The sequence below is a fragment of the Schistocerca americana genome, chromosome 1 (genome assembly GCF_021461395.2).
Source record: "Schistocerca americana isolate TAMUIC-IGC-003095 chromosome 1, iqSchAmer2.1, whole genome shotgun sequence".
Classification (NCBI taxonomy): domain Eukaryota; kingdom Metazoa; phylum Arthropoda; class Insecta; order Orthoptera; family Acrididae; genus Schistocerca; species Schistocerca americana.
Window position 1 is genome coordinate 1121138281 of NC_060119.1, and position 24168 is coordinate 1121162448.

Genomic DNA, 24168 nt, shown 5'->3' on the forward strand with positions numbered 1-24168 from the left:
CACATTCTCGTTTTTTACAAGGAGTAATTTGCAAAGCTGAATGCAGATGCCATAATTACCTTCTGTACATCACTCTTTTACACGATCATACCCATAATTGTCGATTATCATCATCTTTGGCTGTTTTATAACTTTCTTGATTATTATTCAATGCACACTCCCCCCCTGGTAATCCAATGCTACAGTAAACCTATGTTCTCCTGAATACTATTAATAGATAATATGAATTAAGAACAGCACAACTTATACATTATCAAATGCATTTGGAATGTCTGCACTGCACAGCATCTTCCTGTCGTGATTCTTGCCCACGTTATCCTTCAACTGACTAAAAGACTTGCCTGTAATTCCAACATTTGGCTAAGTGCTCCTATAAAATACAAAAACATTGAACATACACTACCCTTGGACGTTTCCTGACGTCAAACCAATATGACACACCAATTTCCTCAAATATGTCCATGCTCATCACTGATTCGGACAACAATAAATCAAACAATCATCGTGTGTGATGCGGTTCTGTGTCGACAGATTAAACAAGAGCACGAAAACCTATCACATATTCCCCAACAGTCTTAACGACAACAAGATGCCGGCATGGTAGCTCAGCCTGTTCGGTCAGAGGGTAATGTGCCCTCTATAATAAAAAAACTGAGTTAACAGATCAACAACGAACTTAAATGGATGTCTTACGACGTCCGCCCCGAGCAGATGCAAGCGAAAAAAAAGGGCCTGGGTTCGATTCCCGGCTGGGACGGAGATTTTCTCCGCTCCGGGACTTGGTGTTGTGTTGTTGTAATCATCATCATTTCATCCCCATCGACCCGCAAGTCGCCGAAGTGGCGTCAAATCGAAAGACTTGCACCAGGCAAACAGTCCACCCGAAGGGAGGCCTAATCACACTTTCTTTTTTTATTATTATTAGACAGAAGGAAAGGCTTCACCAGAACCTTCTGTCCTACATGGCACTCCCTCACTCACGCCTTCTTGTCTGCTCTCCACTCCCTCGTCCTTCCAGCCTCATGGATCTTGTTCATATCCGATTTTATTATCGAATTGTTTTGTCTAGAGTCCAGTAGCAAGTGTACTGATCTGTCTTTCTTCTCAACAACTCCTGACAGATTTCGACGCCCCATGTTTTAATATGCTCTGTTGTAAAATGCACTCAGTTTCTAGCTTCACTTCCAGGTGATTGCAGCAACTAATAGCTATTTTGCAGGCTTGGACAATTTCTGTTATTTGGAAAGGATCAACAAATTATAACAGCGTTGAACAAAGTGTATAAGTCTAAAAGGAGACTACGTCGAAAAATAAAAAAGGTTTACCCTAAACATGTAAGTAGTTTTTATTTTAGCACGGCATTTTCAAACACCGCTCGTATTATCAGTTTATTTACTTGCTGTAAGTGGCTCATTTGCTATAATTTTTGCTTCTTGGCTTTGTCTGTCTCTTTATCTGATTTTTTTCAGAGATTTCTCTGCCAATTCTGTAAAATCGTTAGTTTCTCCACTTATCTCTCGAATTTCGTTCCGCAGACTCTCCTCCATGATCATGTGTTCTTTTCTCATGTCTATAATTTCCTGTCCGATCATCTCCCCATCGTCTCTATTTTCTTTCCTCGTTGTTCTTAAAAAGACAGTAGTTTTTACATTATGACGTGGTACCAAACCCAGAAAACTTTTATGTCGACTGACTCTGGCCGCGGAAGCCTACCCAATTATATGAACCAGAATATTCACTTGAACTAGACCAAAAAAGACTTAAAAATCCAAAAATTCCAATCTCTTTCTTCAAACTCCAAACTACTAAATTTTCTAGATTACAGGGAAAAGAAGTTTTGGACTAGATATTACTAATTATTATAATTCTACCAAATTTTATATGCCTTATTTTATTTCCACAGTTTTCCAAACTAATAGAAAAAATAATCAATTACATAATTCCTCCTTATTGGATCAAGTTACATCACAAAATATCTATGTCAAAAATGGAATAAATGAAGTTTTTCCTTAAGAATTATGGAATCTTCAAGCACCAAATACGTTCTTAAAATCTTATGATGCTCTTAGAGATTTTAAAAGAATAGCTCAGTTAGCTAATGATATAAATGTAATTCTTTTCAAATTTATTCAGAATTAGCCTATCTACATAATTAATATGTCTAGGAGAATAAATGTTCTAACTACTTAAAAAACAACACTAAAATTATATGCATTCTTCAATGAAAATCTACCTAGTGATACAATTGTATAAGTTATTATGCATATTAAAAAGAAAACTTATCATTCATAGCACAGAAGGCTTACTGATATTTTTAATTTCACAAATGAATCAAAAATTACAAAAAATTTAACGAACTATTAACTTCATGTTTTCATTTCCTTTTGAAATATTTCGACAAATGTAGAAAAGATAAAAACCGTAAACTTTGGATTTTCAAAAATTAAAATGTCTTCCAAACATATCAAAAAGTTTTGATTTTTGAATCCCTTAACTGTTTTCTATATAAATAATCTCAAAACTAAAATTAACATGAAAGATAGCACTGAAAATCTATTAATTGAACTTAACAATTATAGTAATGCTTGTGTAGAAGTGTTCACTAAATTGTCAGAACTTAAAACACATAAATCTTATGTCACTCCAAAAGCTGAAACTTTACCAACTAAATTTGGTGATAAAGTTTTATTACTTTTAGATGATAAATATAAAATTACTCTTCCAGATCGTTATGCTAAAATCATTATAAATGACAATGATAAACCAGATAAAATTGTTGGATTATTTTTTATTTATTAAAATAAAAAACAAAAAAATCGTCCCATTCAAGTTACTGAATTTTAATAATTTTTTCTACTTTTTAATTACAGTAAAAATTTCCTTTACTATAATTTTTTAACTTTTTTAAGTAGCTCATCTTTGTTGATCATTTTGAAATGAAATTTTCGTTTTGTGTGTATAGATAAATTTTTTGTTTGGGGAATACTGAAAAATTGGAATCCTGGTTTCTATCCTGGAATTTTTAATCAAAATGTTCTTTGAGCCAGAATTGGCATAAATATACTACTCACATCCATCTGTACTTTGAATAAGGAATAAATTTCCTTTTTGTATTAAATAGCTAATTCTTGTCTTGACCAGGCTCAGTCTGTACTTGTGCACCACAAACTGAGTGTCAACATCATGATGATGAGAGCACTGTCTCTTGAAACACATTATTCAGTTGTTTCAAGTACTAACAAAGTGGGTGAATGCAAATAACTATAACTGATTCAGAATAATGTTTGTTCCAACATGTACATCTATCTTGTTCTCTACACCTTTTTAAAATCTGCTGTTGTTGAATGTGGCATTTATTCTTCTATCTATTTTCTTTATGAACAAAGTTTGTAATGGAATGGTTCATAATGGTAGTTCTCGAGACTCTTGTAGAAAAACTACATGACGCAAAATGAATCACCTACAGTTACACTATGACCTGTCTGTACAAATGCAGTACAACACTACACAAAACTTCAGTTTAACTATTGTTACAGCAGACACACTCCATCTTAAAATGCTTAATAAATCTCCCATCAGTCAAACTGTGGAGTCATGACAACCGAATTTTTGCCTACAAATTAATATAGCGATATTAATAAGCGTGTAAGCTGTTTTGAAAATCATAAACCAAAGAACACTTAATTATTTCCTGAAACAATTTGTAAGCTGGAAGATTGATTGAAATTTTTCCTACATATAATAATTAGCACTGAATAGCATAATTTCCACTGAAACGATGGGAAATCTTGTCAGTGTGTTCTAATACGTATCTTAGTGATCAGTTTGATAGAAACTGATAGAGGAAAAAGCTAAAAAACGAAAAAACATATGCATGCTCTCAGGTTTGTTGAACAATCACAGCTCCTCTCTCTCTCTCTCTCTCTCTCTCTCTCTCTCTCTCTCTCTCTCTCTCTCTCTCTCTCTCTCTGTGTGTGTGTGTGTGTGTGTGTGTGTGTGTGTGTGTGTGTGTGTGTGTGTTGAGTGAGAATGAGAGAGAGAGAGAGACAGAGAGTGAGAGAGAGAGAGAGACGGAGGAGAGAGGGAGAGAGAGGGGGGGGGGGAAAGAGAGAGACACAGGGATTGAAACATACACATACAAAACAATATATTGCGAGATTAAGCACAGCGATCTGTTACAACGAGTTGTGACATTACCGCATTTTAACATTTGGAAATCGAAACCAGCAATTACAGAATTCCTTCATACTAAAAAGAAAATGATACATTATCCGTCATTTATTCTTTGTATCTTAGTATTAAATACATTTAGAGATTGGAAACCCTGTTCAAATCATGTTAGCCAGTGCAATGGAACATGTTGTTATTATGTGACCACATATTGCACTTCTTCCTATTAAACCGCTGAAAGATGGTCGTGGAGAAAGGTTATTTAGATAAGTAGTGAGCGCAGAGCATTCAAGAAGGAAAGTTACGGTGTCTCCACCTGGGAGTGGCGCGTGCGTCATAGCACGTACCACTGCCAATCTTGCAAATGCCAGCAGCCATCTCTGGCCGGGAACTAGTAACTATTTTAGAAGAGTTTAATAATTCTTGACTGCGTGTTTAAATGCATGAAAGTAAACGACTGGGTAGTTTTTCAGTTGCGTATTGATTTCCCATGAGCTTGCACAGAGCAGAGCGTTCTCGAAGTGTGACGGACAAGCCGTCTAGTGTGACGTCACAAGGCCGTTGCAGGGCCTCTACATTTCGTGGGCCCCGGATCGCTTAATCGCACTTCGGCGTCACGGCTTGGGATTGTCCTGCAAATTCACAGAATAAGAGCGGCTGGCGGGAATGGCCAAATCCTTAAACAAACGAAGATTGTTCTGTTATCTGTCACTTACTTCTGTGATAACATTCCGACAGCTTCTTTCACGAGCCTGGTTACGTAAATGTAATCGAATAACGATCTGTACACTCGACGTTGTAATTGTTTTGTGAAAGAAGCAAACTTCAGAAGCGTTTGTTAAGAGTGCTTACGTGATTTTGTAGCTAGTTGGCGTAAACGTGAGAAGCTCTGTAGATGGAGAAAAAGTCTCAAGGTACAATAAGTGGCACGACCAAGCAAGTCCACAGCATCAAAAAGTCACTTGAAGGCGACAGTAAGAAAATAATCAAGGTAGAAGTGATCACAAAAGCATCACGATGATAAAGCGTTAATGAAGTTATTGACTCGGTTACAACCCATAACTTCAGACGAAAACACTTCTGTGATAACATTTACCAAAGCATCGTTGTGACTAATCGTTAATGAAGTTGCTGACTCAGTTACAACCCGCAACGTGAGGAAAAAACACTTCATTGTGGCGCTCAAGGTGAAGGACGCGAATAAGAGGCACCGAAGTAAGAGAGTTTTAGCGATAGTAAAAAGAATTTTTAAGAATCAATGTAGAAGCGAGCACACGTGGTAGTTTCGCCCAATGTAGGTTCGTTGATTTGGTGGAGGAGACCAAATATCGAGTTCATCGGTCCCCGCCCAATGTAGTTAAAATGTTTAATAAGGAATAAATTTTCTTTTTTGATTTGGTGCAAACGAAATAACTGTGTATTATCACAGCAGAAGGAATGAACGAGATTCCTTGACCACAGCAATCAAGTCAACAACAAGAAATATTTACGTGTTGAAATAAAACCTGAGTGAAGACATATTTCGTCGACGAAACGGAAAATCTCAGCGTGCTGATTCCGAGGCTACGAGTACAGCTGCAGCTTCACCTCGCAGGACAGCTGTTGTTCAGCAGATTACGGCAACGTCTACATAGCGGCTCATCGAGACATCGCTGCACCCACACGACGTATCAGCAGCCTGGTGCAGCTAGCGGTGATACTGATTAAGTGAGCTGTAATCAACCCAAAACCCTGAAATACTTGTTAGTAGTTTCTCGGCGGAATTTGATAGAAGCGTGTGACATTAATTGTATGCAGCTGTGTTAGATCGTAATCTTATTTTTAGGTTTATATATACTTTGTCCACATTGTATGCCTGTTACTACATGTAAAATCGCGGAACTAATGTCTTTTAGGCACAAATAGACGAATTACAAAAGAGTTCATAAGGCGCAAGTGGAGGAATTACAAAATGACACTAAAGCTCAGTGGGTGGAATTGAAACAATTAAACACGGTAACTACAAAAATAAGCTCCTCAAATAGTTAATTTTCCAATATAAACGAGACCTTATATTACCTAAGGATTTGCGTGCTGGTATACGAAAACAATGACGTTTAGCGGTCAGGAAGGAGGTTGTAGAACAATTTAAAGAGGTGTAAAGGATGAGCCAGACAATAAGGGATTTTACTTTATTATATGAGCCTCCAAACGGTAACTTCATTTTTACATTGCGGCCAAGCCACCGCCGCCAGTGTTAGCTGCCTGTAAATTCTTTCGTCCCACGGTCTAGTAACAGGAAGTCAGTACCGAGGAAGGGCGCCTTGATCACGCGCCTCTCTCATGTGCTTACGAGGTAACGCCGTCCCAGGCGTCGCTTAGCAGGCAACGCTCTGGAAAGTTCCATGCCGCCCGCACGGTTTGCTCGGTCCTGCCCAATCAGGGCGGAGGAAGCCGCGTGGTGTGTCGAATATACCCGGCCGCCTGTCGCCGGGCTTGCTCACCCGTGAGTCGGATGCGCGCCCTGTAGCATTGAACATCTCCCGCTTCTCCCGGTGCTGCGGCACTGTGGACTTGGTTTTGGCAGACAACAACTTTTGGTAGCTTCGCGAACAATGTTCGCCAAATTGTAAGCTCTGGCTCACCCTCACCTCCCTAGGCCTATGTAGCCCCTTTCAACATGCTTTAGCCAATAAATGGCCTTTCTCTAAAAATTACCCTATTATTCCACAACGCCCACCGCCTGCCCATACGCCCATCCTGTACAGAGGTAGACGGTAAAACAAAACGATCGTAGAGGGACGATTCACTCTAGAGCTACTTGAACGAACAGTCAAATCTCAGAGACGTGAAATCCAGCAGAAGCATAAGAACAAAATAGAGTAGTTGTTGAAATCACTAGTGACCCAAACAGTTTGACTAATTGGGAGAGGCGTTTGCAGGCATTAGTAGAACGGAAGATGCAAGAAAAAGTAGATTCCGCTAGCGCTACATCTAATTCTGTTGACGATGCTGTTGAACATCATATAAAATTTCAGAATTTAGGGAAGTGGTAGAAAATTCGCAGCAGGAATTTAAAAATAAGACCACACTATCTAACTCTAGGTTATCATGTGATCTGATAGAGTAATTGCAGACAGGAAATGGAAAGACCGCGTTAAAAGGGCTTTCGAAATTTGAACCAGACGGTGAGGTACATCCGACATATTTCTTGAGAATATTCTCTCGATCTTCACACAAGAGCCACCCATTCGAAAGAATTCTGATGACTGAGAGGAAAAATTTGAAAGAAAGAGTTGCTCACCGAGACACAAGAAAAATTAACATTGAAATTAGTGGTTTCTAAGGACTACGACAGTACCTGGGGTAGCTAAAGTGGCATTTGACTAGATCTAAGTATTTAAACAACAAATAAGAGGAAAAAATTTTGTGCAGTTTCTGGAATGAGATTACCTTACTTTGTACTGTAAGAAATTTGGTATAGAGGGTGGACTAATGTAGATAATCTGTTAACTTTTACAGAATGCCTAGATACACTAATTAAACAAAGGGGAGTTTTCACTCAAGGAGAGAATAGACATGAAGAAAACAGCAGATATAGACGTTATCCGCCGAATTTTCAAAAGAAAAGAACAAGTAACTTTTGCCATATAGATGAAAGACACAGCAATCGAGGCAACAAAACGACAAATAATGAAATAAATAATAATGCATGGTCCACAGGTATTTGTACCCAGTAACAATAATGCCGATGATAATAGAGTAAAAAATAACTTTTCCAACCAAAAAAAAGCAATGAAAGAGATAATTATCCTACTCCAGTAAAGGTAAATGGGCAACATCCTGGAACATGGGTCAGAATCCAGGATGTAATACTACAATCATAAGCCTGTACACAGAGAGGATAATTACTTTCACACCGACTATTCCTACAAGAATATAAGATGATAGAGAAATAACATGCAAAATCTACAGTGATAAGAAATGCGCGATGGAAACACGTTGAAATTTACATAGATTCAGGAAGTGAGATTTATCCCTTATTATCCCAGGAGTTTCTGGAAACAATTAGAAGTAAGGATACCTGTTCTATATTACCCGTGACTGGAGTCTATATTGTGGGAATAATTGGAAGTAAAGGGAAGATAACTAGACAAAAAAACGTTAAGTTCATGCTAAGTCTGTTAGAAGTCCCAAGTATGAATTTACGAATACTATTTGGCATTGATTGGTTATTGGCATATATGTTATGTTTATTGGCATATAATGTAAAATTATTATACAGGCACATTGGAGGTTCTAAACATGCAGTGCCATTTAAGATAAATCCTTTAGTAAACAGCTCTCACACATTAAGAGATAAAATGCATTTAGTTGCTACTGCTCAGGTAGTGAGCAAAGAGGAAATAATCATGGATTTTGATTAATTACGTGAACAAACAAGGATTAAAGGCTGTGAATCTAATCAGCTAACTGAGAAAAATCACGATCCATAACATATTGCTAGTCGATTATATAAACCAGGAGTGATAGGTGAGTATCTCTGTGAATTTCAAAAAGAAGAAAGTGAAGCAAGCTGTATTGTACTCCAATGAGTTTAAGACCTACAGTAAACGAAGAAATAACTAAAATGGTAGAAAATAAAGTAATAGAAAGAAGTTGAAGCTTATATGACAATTCCTCACTAGTGATAAAGAAAGCTAGAGGAAGTGTGCACTTAGTGTCAGATGCACAAACACTTAAACATGCAGAAACAGAAAGAGAAGGACATATATGTATACGGGTAAATTACTATTTAAGTTTGAGCAAGGGAAGTATTTTTGCTCAATGGATTTAACTGCCGGTATCCTGGGGATACTGTGGACAAATGTCATCTCTAACGAAACACTCTGGAAGCCAATTGAGCTACAAATACGAAGCAGGAAGTGGAGATGGTTAGGACGTACACGTAGTGTGACGTCCGGTGGCATTCGTTACGTCATATACAAAAGAAATTACATATATATTATATATATTTTTATTTTTAATTTATCTACATGATTCTTTCTCTCGGTATTGTCTTTTATTATCACTTTTACTTACGTGGTGGATAAGTAAATATGAAACGGGTTCTTGAAGGGCCGCTGTTATTCGTGTACCAACTTTAGATTTTGAACGTGATGACTAAAATACAGTTGCCGTTAACTGAATTGAATGTAATTTTGTTAATTTCTATTTATTGGTTGCAAAGCAAGGCTCGAGAGAATTTCGATTGTTGCCGGTGAGCGGCCAAGATAAAACTTACTGAACTCATGGAATCTGTATATTTTAAAAACATGAACTTTAACGTAAAATAATTATCTCAGTTTAGAAAGGTTCTTACAATGAAATCTCTCGCATTTACATTTAATGTTAACACTTTGAAAAATAAATTAATAATTTGGCGCGTAAAGGCCGACCAGATGCTGCATCGGAAGATGAGCTTGTCGCAGCGCAAATTACTAAAAAAATGCTTATTAAAAATAATTAGCCAGTGCGAGGATTTGAGGTGACAACTATTACAAAGGAATTCATTTTGTGATAATAATAACAATTTTATTTTAGCAACAAATACGAATAACTTACATAAAACATGTGTAGCCGCTCAATGGCTGCGTTCCGGACCACGAAACAAAACAGTGTGTGTCCCACAAAATACGTCCTTCCTCCTCGGCCGCACAATCGCGTCTCTTTCGATCCTTTTTTATTTTCATAGACATTAAATAAAGATGCTACTCTTAAATTATCGCTGCATATCAGTTGTTTCAAGAACATTAACTATATCTTTTATACTAATTATATTCATAAAATACGTTTACAACCAATAAAAATGTCAATATTTATGTAACGTACCGTCACAGTAGGAGAGCAAATGAACATATTGCAAAGGGAGCACTTCATTGGATCCCACAGGGACGATGGAAACGAGGCAGTTCCAAAATGACGTGGAGACGATCAGTTGGATCAGGAGGTCAACGGCAAAGAATAGGATGGGAAGAAGTGAAAATACTAGCAGAGACAGAACAAGATAACGATTCTTTGTTGCAGCGCTATGCTCCATATGAGTTACGGGAATTAATAACAAATAAATACTGGCAGATAAAATTACATGAGAATTTACGAAAGCGTACAGCATTTTTTGTTTTGACGGTAAGTCGAATCAGCTTAGGACATCGCACTTTTGTTTGAATATTTGTGTCTCAGTATCCATGAGGTCCGCGGCTCGTGGTCTTGCGGTGGCGTTCTCGCTTCCCACACGGGGCCCCGGGTTCGATTCCCAGTGGGGTCAGGGATTTTCTCTGCCTTGAGATGACTGGGTGTTGTGTGCCTTTCATCATCATTTCATCCTCATTCACTCGCAAGTCGCCGTAGTGGCGTTAAAGAACTTGTGGAGCGGCGGCCGAACCACCCCGCGAGGGGTCTCCTGGCCACCAATGCCATACGCTCATTATTATTAGTATTCATGAGAGCGCTAGATGAAGCTGTAGGTAAAGAGTTGTCACAAGAGTTAGCTATCTATTTAGAAGATATCTTACTAACGTCCATGACAGGAGAAGAACATTGTTGTTAACTAAAACTTTACACGAGTTTTATGAAAAACACCTTACATTTAAGTTACCAAAATCACATTTTGGAAGAGAAGAACTCAAGTTTTAGGACATCTAGTACGAATCCCAGGAATAAGACCAGATTCAGAGAGAATAAGGGCGATTAAAGACTGTCCTGATCCGAAATACGCTCTTTCCTAGGATTAGCCGGATTTTACTTTCACTACATACAGGGGCAGCCAATGAACGATGCAGATTATTATTGTTATTACAACAAAAAAACAAATGGGTGTGAAATAAAGGGACAATTTGAGGCTGTTCAGAACATTAGGCATGGATTGGTGGATGCAACCATATTAAATTAACAAGCATTTTTGTTAACAACAGACGCTTCAAAATATGGTGTACCTGTTCCAAGGTGAATGCAATCCCGAGATAGGAGAACACAATATCACAGCCTTCGCTAGTAGAAGTCTACATAAACACGAACTCAACTACAGAGACAGTTGTTAGTTATTGTATTGAGCACAAAAATGTTCAAACGCTAATGCGGGGTTTTAAGATCATCACGTGTAGAGAACGCCAGGCTTTAGTTTTCATTATTGAAAGAAGGTTGCTACGTAGCCGATTAATGTGATGGGTGTTATTCCTTCATCAAATAGAAATTAACTCTAGAAAAGGTTGTTCAGAAAATAAAGTACCAAATGCAGTCTCACGATTACCGTCAAACATGAATGAAATGACGAGAACTGGAGTACCAGGAGTTATTTTTTCCATCAGTTTCTTGATTTAAGTTCTACCAACGATGAAGTAAAAAGGTTAGTCTTACGACTAAAACAAGATGTAAAGACAGATAAACATTTGAAGAAAGACGACAACGATGTCACCATGCAGTACTACTATCAGAAGAAAAGTCTATGTGGACAATACGCGAAAGAGCTTTATTTTGGAAGCTGCGAGAGATTATTTGTAAGATGTAGGCTACCACACATATTACTTATGGACAGACGAAAAACAATTTATTGACGCATGGTAATCGAGAAGAGCGATTATATTATGATAAGACGCACATGTTGTCAACGTCGATTGAACGGGGAGGGGTTTAAAGGAAGTGTGCTAATACTATCCCTTAAGCAGAAGATGACATACAAATACATATGCGAAAATGGGATGATGTGACACGCAAGCTCTTTGAGTGATGCTATGATAGATGTCATTAGCGTTATCGGCGATAACAAAACGCTAATTAACTATTTTAACAAATGAGGAACGAAACGATTCTAAAAAAGCTCACGTTATGCGCTAGTGCATAAAAAACTCATGTAAATGTAAGAAAAATGGAACGTCAATAATATATTATATCCATTAATCTTAGGTAGAAGAATTAAGGAACTGCTAAGTAAGGGTTTTGTACCTGATAATTGATAAAATGTAAGCGGTAGATAACTGCGTTCCTAATGAAAACAATTTAAATTTAGTAACAACCAGTATGTTCTACGCGAACAGCCCTTAAAGACAAGTGCCTCAGAGACAATGCTCGGTATTAAATATTTCGATAGTATATAACTATGTGTAAGTAATGGCCTTACGAAAATTATAAGAAAAAGGATATAAAAGTGGGAGGAAGGAATTTTGTGTTTTAATTACCTGAGTAAAGTCAATAGGTTGCGTTGACAGGTATAAGAGGAAAAGTCAGAGACTTTACGCAAGTGAAAAACTATAAGATTAGATATATCTGGATTTGCTGTGGATAGGGGAGAGATGATAGATAGGCGAACACACAGAAGGAAGAGTCTAATCCGTGGTCAGATGATTCCATGGAAGGAACGACCTGACCCCTTCTTGTTAGGAAGAGAAAAGAAGGAACACTTAATCAAATATACAACAATGCATGCATACAGTGTCTGCCCAAAGAATAAGTTTTAAGTGAGGCTAGGACGTTGGTATGAAGCTGTTAACTGGCTAAGAGTCACACTAATTAATTATTCTCCAAAATAGTTAAGGACAAATAGACTTACCTGTATTATCTTCATTCTTCGAATCTCCATTTCGGTACACGTTGCATAAAATACAGATCCAGATTTGAAACAGTGGAAAGAAGAGTAAATTACAATGACCGCATTTAACTTCTTATGATAAATAAAGATTGAAACTTTTATAGGTCAATAAAGTTGAGGTAGTTATGATGTTACAAGCTAATCACATGGGATTACCGTTGACTGGGAATAATGTAATCATGATAGAAACTGATCGCTCATGCCAAATGGTTCACATGAGTCCTTGTGACAACGTGAAGATGTATGAGCAATTTAATCGTCTGTTAATAATAATGCACTAAAATGACCAATGAAAAGTCGTTATTATATTGTAATGAAGGAAACAATTCATGTTTAAATCAATATTCCCTGTTAATTTAAAAATGGCTGTCTTAATATGTCTGGCCGTACATGTACTGTTGTGTTGGGCAATGAAATTGAATTCATTCAGGCGAGACATTACTTTGAGCAATGATAATAATTTACTAAACTTTTCAGGTACAGGCAGTACTATGATGGTAATGAGCATTATAAGTTATTTTACACATCTTTCATCTTACAATAACGGTATCCGTAGTGGTACATACTGTTATTATGTAACCACATACTTCACTTCTTCCTGTTAAAATGATCAAAGATGGACGAGGAGAAAACTTGTATAGATAAGTAGTGTATCGATAGGACTTCTTACTGTATGCACCTTTTTTTTTATCTGTGTACAGATATGCAAAGGAAAATGTAAGCGCAGAGCGTCCAACAAGGATGGAGCGATGGAATATCCCCACTTAGGAGAGAAGGGTCCTTTATACTTTGGCTTCAGGGCTTGGAGGTGTCGTGGAAATTCACAGAACAAGGTGAGGTGGCGACAATAGCCACATCCCGAAACAAACATAGAATGTTCTGTAATGTGTCACTTACTTCTGTGATAACATTCTGACAGCGTTTGTCACCATCTTTGCTACGTAAATGTAGTCGAATATATGACTGCATACCCGACATAGCAATTGTTTTATGAGAGAAGCAAATTACAGTAGAGTTTTTTAAGAGTGGTTACGTGATTTCGTAGCTAGTTGGAGCAGGTGAGAGCTCTCTTACAGCCACATACGAGGTGCATTCAAGTTCTAAGGCCTCCGATTTTTTTTCTAATTAACTACTCACCTGAAATCGATGAAACTGGCGTTACTTCTCGACGTAATTGCCCTGCAGACGTACACATTTTTCACAACCCTGACGCCACGATTCCATGGCAGCGGCGAAGGCTTCTTTAGGAGTCTGTTTTGACCACTGCAAAATCGCTGAGGCAATAGCAGCACGGCTGGTGAATGTGCGGCCACGGAGAGTGTCTTTCATTGTTGGAAAAAGCCAAAAGTCACTAAGAGCCAGGTCAGGTGAGTAGGGAGCATGAGGAATCACTTCAAAGTTGTTATCACAAAGAAACTGTTGCGTAACGTTAGCTCGATGAGCGGGTGCGTTGTCTTGGTGAAACAGCACACGCGCAGCCCTTCCCGAACGTTTTTGTTGCAGTGCAGGAAGGAATTTGTTCTTTAAAACATTTTCGTAGGATGCACCTGTTACCGTAGTTCCCTTTCGAACGCAATGGGTAAGGATTACGCCCTCGCTGTCCCAGAACATGGACACCATCATTTTTTCAGCACTGGCGGTTACCCGAAATTTTTTTGGTGGCGGTGAATCTGTGTGCTTCCATTGAGCTGACTGGCGCTTTGTTTCTGGATTGAAAAATGGCATCCAGGTCTCATCCATTGTCACAACCGACGAAAAGAAAGTCCCATTCATGCTGTCGTTGCGCGTCAACATTGCTTGGCAACATGCCACACGGGCAGCCATGTGGTCATCCGTCAGCATTCATGGCACCCACCTGGATGACACTTTTCGCATTTTCAGGTCGTCATGCAGGATTGTGTGCACAGAACCCACAGAAATGCCAACTCTGGAGGCGATCTGTTCAACAGTCATTCGGTGATCCCCCAAAACAATTCTCTCCACTTTCTCGATCATGTCGTCAGACCAGCTTGTGTGAGCCCAAGGTTGTTTCAGTTTGTTGTCACACGATGTTCTGCCTTCATTAAACTGTCGCACCCACAAACGCACTTTCGACATATCCATAACTCCATCACCACATGTCTCCTTCAACTGTCGATGAATTTCAATTGGTTTCACACCACGCAAATTCAGAAAACGAATGATTGCACGCTGTTCAAGGAAGGAAAACGTCGCCATTTTAGGTATTTAAACAGTTCTCATTCTCGCCGCAGGCGGTAAAATTCCATCTGCCATACGGTGCTGCCATCTCTGGGACGTATTGACAATGAACGCGGCCTCATTTTAAAACAATGCGCATGTTTCTATCTCTTTCCAGTACAGAGAAAAAAAATCGGAAGCCTTAGAACTTGAATGCACCTTGTAGTACAATTAGTGCAACTGAACAGCAGGTCCACAGCATCAAGAAACTACTAGAAGGCGACCATAAAAAAAAAATAAACAAGGTTAAATTTATCACGAAAAGCATCAGGTTGACAGGTCATTGGTGAAGCTATTGATTCAGTTAACGACTCAGAACTTAAGCCGTAAACACTTCAGTATAATTGTTCATTGAAAACATATCTCCTTTCGTATGAACTTTAAGTAACTGTTATTACCAGTGCAAATATTAAGTAAATATTAAAAAAGAGCGAGTTTTTAGCGTACTTGGAAAGAAAATTCTCTGTTTCTTTCAGTGTAACTTATTTTCTGTTGAGTTTTGAATCTGCATCATACAGTCCATGTAAGCATATACATAACAGAGGAGTTCAATGACAGTTAATGTTTAATACAATCCACATATTTGGATTTGGAGACAATTTCTCGGTTCTCACGCACACTCTTTCCGCATTCCTAATTACTCTACTTGATGAGGCGATCTGTGGAATGCAATGAATGAAGGAACCAATGAACCCACGTCTGAAAGAAAGCAAAAGTAAGTTATGTACATTACGAATACGGCATTATAAAACTTTTTTCCTATGTCGATTCAAAAATATTCATGTGTCATATGCAAACGTTTTTGTTTAGTACTATTGCGGGATCTTTTCAGAACAATTTTGTATATGACAGAGGCATTGAATATAAAGGAGTTTCTGTTGAAGAGAGGTTTATTAATTTTTTATATCACAAAAAAACTTACATTGGTCTAATAGACAATAGACTCTTATCACAGCTTATGGAGAGACGCTTCTCAAAACTGAAGCAGAAACAAGAGATAAGAACATTTTCACAGATATAATAATGGATTCCTCAGATCCCTCGGTCTCGATGGAATCACATCCTTGTTCATCAAAACTCTTTAGATAATTCACACGAATATCTGATAATACTTCATGTTAAGTTACATTAAGTTATAGTTTCATAGCCACTTCTCTTATATCACAACTATCAGCCTTCTGTTGTAGGAGTGTTAGTTCATGTATGTTATGATGTGGATACTACATTTTTAATTAGCACTTATAAATTTTGTATCGAATGAAATAAAATATGTTTCCTCCAACCGACGTTGGTATGTTACTCGAGCTGCGGAAATGCTGTATGTTTTGCATAGTTTTGCTTCCTTGTGCCTTCTTTATGTAGAAAGTTTTATTGCGAAGACACTTATGTTTCAGACACAACTGACGAAGTGTTCTGTAGCTCACACTATATTCCATGAGACTACTGGCGTCACTTAGACTGGCTCATGCAGCAACTTTCTCTGTAGTTTCTGGAAAAGACAGATAAATTCATTTGTTAGTTGTGAGTTAACAATATTGACCACTAGTTTAAAAGTGCTTCTCATGTACTTCCCGACAACACAAATTTAAACGCAAAGCTCTCAACACTCACACGTGCTCAATCCAAACATTTTCTTGAATATGGAAGTCGAGAAAAATGGAGACCTGACATTTTTAGATGTCTTGGTCCGCAGAAAAGATGGCGGTTTCGTGGGTCACAGTGTGTTCTGTAAACCAACACACACTGACCTATACCTGCAAGATACGAACTGCCATCACCCATCCCAACGCAGTGGTATATTACGGACTCTCGTTCACAGAACTAGAGTTATCTCAGTTCCAGAGAGCTTATCAGCAGAGCTTATTCATCTTCGCTTTGTATTTGTACAGTACGGGCACTCCGATAAACAGACTCGAAATGCGTTTCAGCCGGCACGCACTAAACCTCAATAACTGCCGGAAGGAACGGAGAATTCAACGAGGATGGTTTTCTACACGATGTTGGTGTGGGTCACTTAAGATCTGCGGGCTGTTCAAGAAACAGAACCCCTCCAGCTAGGTTCTGTTAAAGATAACCTGAATCGGAGGAGGCCAGGGATGCACAATATCCCGTGCCAGTGTAGGAAATCATACGTTGGCGGGAAGTGTCGCACAATTAAAGATAGATACGCTGAACACAGACGTCACACCAGGCTGGGTCAGGCAGGAAAGTCTGCTGTTGTTCAACACCGTCTTGAAACGGGACATAGCATGAAATGTGGAGTGACTAAGACCCTTTCATCCGCCTCCATATTATGGTACTCTACCATTAAGGAAGCCATCGTAATGCGTATGACTAACAGAGACGCGGTAGTTCAACTTAGAAAGGCATGGTAACTAACACTGACAGTACTAAGACATTTACCTTAGAAAGGCATGGTAACTAACACTGACAGTACTAAGACATTTACGGTAGCAGTCACACGAGTCATGCAGAGTCCGGACACTTAAAACTGGGCCCCAACACAATGCCTGCGAGCGCGCTGGGCCGCAATTTGCGACCGCCCTTCTCCCTCATAGCGCATGTGAAGACGGTGGCCTGTTTCTCCGGCAGGAGGCACTGGATGTCGTCGTCCTCTATGATTAGTCTACGGTGACGTTATATCCCCCCCCCCCCCCATTTGGTGCCTGTGCTTTTCTAGCGAGCCAGCGCACGTATTGGCGAGGCAGGGCAGGCAGCAACACGTCAGTTTGATCAATAGTGGGCCAATGATCGAAGCATGTGGGAGTCCCATTGTAATTTCTACCCACGCAGATGATGTACCGTACCTCCGCATTACTCCAGCAGCTTAACGTAACTATCTGCATGCCGTTTCTTAAATAAGAAATAAAACCCAGCATTAGCTGACCTACGTATTCCATAAAACGTCTTTAATAGGACAGAGAAAATAGGAAAATGCAATTACAGGAATTACGTTCCTGAATACGTTGGAGATCTGGCTTTCCACATAATTGCGAGAACATACCGAAAATTTCACAACAGGGCGGAACACCATCTTTGTGACATCTGCATGTTAGAGCGTTCTTTAACAATATCGTCCGAAACAAACGTACGGATCTGGCCCTGCGCCACTGGCATCGAAAGTCGCCTAAATTCACGCTATGTGATTTTTTTCTTGGTGGGGGGGGGGGGGGGGGGGAGGGGAGGTTGTGAACCACTTTGTCTATGTTTCCAACAATGAAACAACTTCGGCTGCATTAGTGAACGCAGTAACTGCAGATATGCTTGCAAAATGTATAGGACGAAGTCGTCTAAAGTCCAATGAAGAGGACACTGAATACGTGTGAAAAGCAAATGAAAACTTTAAGCCTATACGTAAATACAAAGGATAGCCGAAGATTGTATGAGCATACGTGTAAAAATAGACGCTTGTCAAATGGGATGGTTCTTTTCGAAATAACTTGGCAGTCATAACCGTAAGTTAAAATTAAACCCCTGTTTCTATCTCCATTCCCGTAGAACTGTAGTCTTATGAAACAGAATGGATCCTTTGAAACACACTGTATTAGTGACTAGCTGTTCCCAACCACACATTGCTTTGGCTCCGTCTGGTTAAATGGAAAAGGAAGGGAAGAGGAAACATACGTTTTTGAGGTGTCTGGGAATTGGATGTACGTCCTAATCTCTTTTTCTCCCATGTCTCTGTCCTCCTCCTTCCCCTCTCTCTGTCCACCTCTCTCCTTCTGTCCATCATCTCCTCCCCCATCTCTCTGACCTTGAGCCTTATTTATAGTTATTGCATATTCACACTTCCAATGTATTAAGGAACTCACCTGTTTTCTTTTCTTTAGAATAGTTAGGGTCGTTCCAAGGTTGAACTTCGCCTTTAGTAAAAATAACGAAAATCAGATTGCCCACAAAGTAGACTCCAGCTGCCGAGAGGAACACAGTTCCCCACTCTTGAATGGTCTGTTTGAAAAAAATTAAGAAAAATTCTCATAATTTGACAATAAAGATCTCTAGTCACTAGTTTACATATTATACTTTAACTAACCAGCTCAGAAGTCACAGCCAAAATAAATAAAACTGGCTTCTCACTAATTTATGCAGAAATGCAGCTGTAGTAGTTACAGAAGTAGTGAGATAAAGAGTGTTCTGGCATACTTTTGATATCAAATTGATATGAAATTAATTAAATTGAAAAAATTAATTGCCCTCCCCCTTAACTTATTGTTACATAAATTGATTCAGGACTCCCTAGGTATACCTATTGGTATGGTAATTTAGATATGACCCTCAAAGAAAATCTATCCATCTGAGAAAACCCCCCGCCTTCTCCCTTCCACTCCACCACTCCCCTGGGAAAGAGACGCTTTTTTAACAGCCCTCCCCATTTCACTTCTGAACCTCATTTCAGCCAACTAGGAAATCTCCCATCCCTTCCCTCCCTCCCCCACTTTCCCTCTCTCCATCCCATCTGGAAATTGATGGCAAAAAGTTTCAGTCTGTGCTGAGAGGAAAGATTTCAGGATACGATATTCAAATCAATGTCAGTAATATATTATTTAATTCAATTTGCATATTCTTCATTTAAGGAGAAGCGGAAGGCAAATGGGCTCAAAAAATGGATTTTTTGACTCTTGCATATTTGAAATGCTCACTGATTCCTGCATAAAACAGTCTTTGTTTCATATAAATACGACAAATTGGTCATGAGTTGACGCCTTGATTGTTTTCCTGATACTCTGTGCCATCTGGCATTTAAATGCCATGTCTTCTCTTTTGCACCACGCAGAGATAATGAACAGGTTTCTTTTATTGCTTGAACATTATTTTCCTACTTCTATAGTTTTATCGTGTCAGGGTTTCCTATCCAGTATCTTCTATCGATATTCATCGTTCCGACCGTGTTTGTTATTGTTTACGAGCACTATTGGTTGTACTTAGTGAAGTTTGGTGTGATTGAAGTAAATGCTGATTTATGTTTTCTCTGGATTTGCATGTTTTCTGGAAAAAAAAATGGCTCTGAGCACTATTGGACTCAACATCTGTGGTCATAAGTCCCCTAGAACTTAGAACTACTTAAACCTAACTAACCTAAGGACTTCACACACATCCATGCCCGAGGCAGGATTCGAACCTGCGAATGAAGAAAGCAGCTGAAAAAGCACTCAAGGAAAGTGATGACAGTGAAAGTGGTGATATTTGTGCATGTTTCGATGGGAGCTGGCTGAAACGTGGCCACACTTCACTAAATGGTGTCGTAACACCTGCATTATTTGATACAAAATGAACATAACTGTCAGATGTATTGTATTGGTCCAAATGGTGGGATGTAAGTAGCAAGAGTACTCAGACTTTTTAATCATTCAGTGGCAAACAGAGGTGTTAGATAAACATGTTATTTAGCAGACGATAAGAGCAATGCTTATGACTGGATATGTGCAGAACAACTCTATGGTCCCAATGCCACAATTTCTAAAATGGAATGCATTGAGTGTATCCAGAAGATAAAGGGGTCCAGGTTGAGAAGATTATTAAAATCAAAGTCAAAAACATTACTGTAAGATGGTAGGAAGGTAGGTGGTAAAGGTCGCCTGACAAATGTTGAGATAGATATATTACTGAATTAGTATGCTTGGCCATAAGAGACGTTGGGAACTTAGAAAACATGAAAAAGGTTTACGGGCTATGTTTTTCCATAACATTTTCACAAGTGAAAATCCCCAGCACTGCCTTTGCCTGAATGAACATGACCCTTGGAGCAAGTACAGGAGAAGTGCAAAATATGACCACAAACATTCTTTACCGGCAGCAGTAATAAATGAAATTAAACCGACATTTAGAGAAATTCATAAAGATGCTTTGCTGAAGAAATGTCGTTATGAAGACGCAAAATGTAAATGAATGTGTGAATTCTGACATTTGGACCCGGTTACGTAAAACTGTACTTGTTCACATTACAGTTCTCAAATTTGCTGTTAATAATGCTATTTCATGCTTCAGTGAAGGTGTAACAAGTAAACTGGATGTTCTGCAAGTATTTGGCATTAAATCTAGTGGGAATGCTGCAAATTCCTTGGCGCAGATAGATAAAGAACGAATCTGCAAAGCAGAAATTTCTAAGTTAAATGCACAGAGAAGCCAGATAGATAAGAAGAGGGACCAAGAGAAGAAAAGATGTACATGGTTCAGATGATGCTCAGTATGGTGCAGAGAAATACTGGTGGCAAGTAATTCTTATCAATAACTACACTAAAATTGCAATACTAAACTTTAAATTGATTTCTCTGAATACTATGTTTTTTTTACTTTCTGGTACCATTATTTCCTAAAGTGACTGGGTAATAACTATGAAATTTGGTCAATTTGTACTCAGGATGGTAATAACTTATTACAAGTAAACTGAGAAGCACCAACCCAGAAGGAATTGTTTTATTATAATTACAGTATTTAAAAAAGTTAAATTTTATTAGCGAAAGAATAAAAAAAGGTTTCAAATCCATAAGAGTTATTCTGTTCATTTTAGTTTTAAATGTAAGTATATACGTAATATACACTCAGCGAAAATTTCACTATTTTAACACTTATAGTTCTATTAAAAATGTACCTTTTCAAAGGGTGAAATAGCATTGGCAGAACAGGGATAAAAGTTGCCTTCCATCTCCCATTAATAAATTTGTGGAAGACATGTCCCCTTACCCCTCCCCACCCTCACTTTCCATGATGTAATAATTGTAAGCACTGAGGGATGGAATGAACTGTGGTATATTAGCTGCCGTTTTCGATACTTAACACCACCAACGGTTGACCGGAAGACAGCGTCCTTGGGTATTCGATATCCGGGAAACCACGTCTGCTCTCTGTCATGTGACTTCTTCCCGTCGTAACATCTGCACCTCAAATCTATAGACCAAGGTGACGAGCCAAGGGACCTCCATTCGTTCTTGTGGCTTCAGAACAAAGCACCAGGTGGCGGCATTCCTTTGACCGAGAAATTCCAGGCTCGCTTCCTATCTCTGCCTTGCTGTTGGCGTGAACACATGCATAAACCAACGTGTCCAAACACGCAGCCAGAAGTTTACATCCATCCTCAGAATACTGCGCTCCTATTGGCTAATAGTGACGACAAAAGAAGAGCTGGCGCAAGTGTGATATCAAAAATAGTGGAAAATAGTCAATTTACACTACGCAACCAAATTAATTGTTCAACAATTTCCAGGAGCCAAATAGATTGCTACCAACACTCACCATCTTATGATGTTTCTTCTTTGTAATAAAACACAGTTTTAATATTTTAGAACCAGACACAAAAATTTTTAAAAGCAAGTAATTAAATTTCCACCACAAATAGATCATAGCACTAAACATATCCGAGGTCTTATATGCACCGACGTTTGAGAACACATGGACCCTCCTCGACCACAACGTTTCTACTAAACACTTCCGACGATAACCTTCCGGTCGCACACACAACTGCGAAGCACGCGAAATCCGCTGACTGCCGTAGAGGATCTGTAGCGCTGGTCCGAAAGTGACAGCACACAGATTGCCTATGTCAGCGGTTGCGTGTACATCTTCAGCCGTATCAGGCGCTCAGAGGTTGTAGAGACTGTCTTTGTGACAGCAAAGAGTCAAGCGACCAATTTACATGGCGGTCCAGCGCAAACGCTCGGTATATTTCCAGAATGAGATTTTCACTCTGCAGCGGAGTGTACGCTGATATGAAACTTCCTGGCAGATTAAAACTGTGTCCCAAACCGAGACTCGAGCTCGGGACCTACGCCTTTCGCGAGCAAGTGCTCTACCAACTAAGCTACCCAAGCACGACTCACGCCCCGTCCTCACAGCTTTACTTCTGCCAGTATCTCGTCTCCTACATTCCAAACTTTATAGAAGCTCTCCTGCGAACCTTGCAGAATTAGCACTCCTGAAAGAAAGAATGTTGCGGAGACATGGCTTATCCATAGCCCGAGGCATGTTTCCAGAATGAGATTTTCACTCTGCAGCGGAGTGTGCGCTGATATGAAACTTCCTGGCAGATTAAAACTGTGTGCCAGACCGAGACTCGAACTCGGCACCTTTGCCTTTCGCGGGCAAGTGCTCTACCAACTGCACTTGCCCGCGAAAGGCAAAGGTCCCGAGTTCGAGTCTCGGTCTGGCACACAGTTTTAATCTGCCAGGAAGTTTCACTCGGCATATTGAATCTTCTCACACAGCTTATACGTACGTTTTTTTGCAGCTCAACCAGAATAATAGTTACTTCGCTATCAGCTATCCAAAGGGCGCTGCCGCTGGGACACTACAAGACAAGCAGGTGCGACTTGTATGTATAGTTCCAGCTGCAGTTCCGGCCCAACAAGATACACCACAGTTAAAAAACGAAATAGAAAACCACTTTACCCTATCCGAGACAGGGATATTGTTGTCCATAAACCTCGAATTTCACACGTGAAATGTAGATACCTTCTTTTTATATCAGTTATTTTCGAAGACAGAAGAAAAATATATTGTTCCACAGGAGTAGAATATTAAAATCATTTTTGGCTCAAGATGCAGTGTTACGAGCATGCTCTACATCTGTCACAGGATGCCTCCTCACTTTCGAATTCTCTTAAAATAGTCAGATGCCTCGTCTTCTATGAAGTCTCTTTCGGTAGCATCTCAGACGAGTTGTAAATATCAGGCTTATACTACTATCAGTTTGTAAATCCGATAATATACCGGGTCTAGGGGTTGTAATAAAAAACTGAGTGAATGGATCAACAATGAACTTCAACGGATGTCAGGGGACGTCCGTCCAGAACAAATGCAACGAACGATCACGAACTAAATGAGAAAAAAAGGGGGGGTAGCATCTTGCCTTAGTAATCAAAGCGTTCTCGGTGCCGGGTTCGAATTCTGCCACTGCTTAAATTTTGATTAATAATCAGCACTGGCAGCCAAAGACTTCCGGCATAACAAGTCAGCCTCATTCTGCCAACGGCCTTGCCATAGAGGGCGGAGGGGAGGACAGAGGTTCAGGGCACTCTCTTATCCCAGGGGTAGGAAACTGTCCCTAAAGGCAGCAATGATCAACGGCATGAGGATGCAGAGGCAAGGAAAACCACTGCAGTAAAGACACGTAACGCGTTTCCACAGGACATGTGGCTTGTAATTGAAAAAGTGTCATGATGATC

General features: G+C 39.3%; 1 protein-coding gene across 1 annotated transcript in view; it reads right to left on the reverse strand.

Annotated features, from left to right (window-relative positions):
* Window positions 1-243: 243 nt before the first annotated feature.
* Window positions 244-24168, reverse strand: part of LOC124596925 (sialin-like) — a 57809-nt gene continuing 33884 nt past the window's right edge. The window contains exons 4-5 of the mRNA XM_047135905.1: window positions 18823-18958; window positions 244-341 (exon numbers count right to left, since the gene is read on the reverse strand). Coding sequence (XP_046991861.1) covers window positions 244-341; window positions 18823-18958 — 234 coding nt within the window. The remainder of the gene's footprint in view (window positions 342-18822; window positions 18959-24168) is intronic.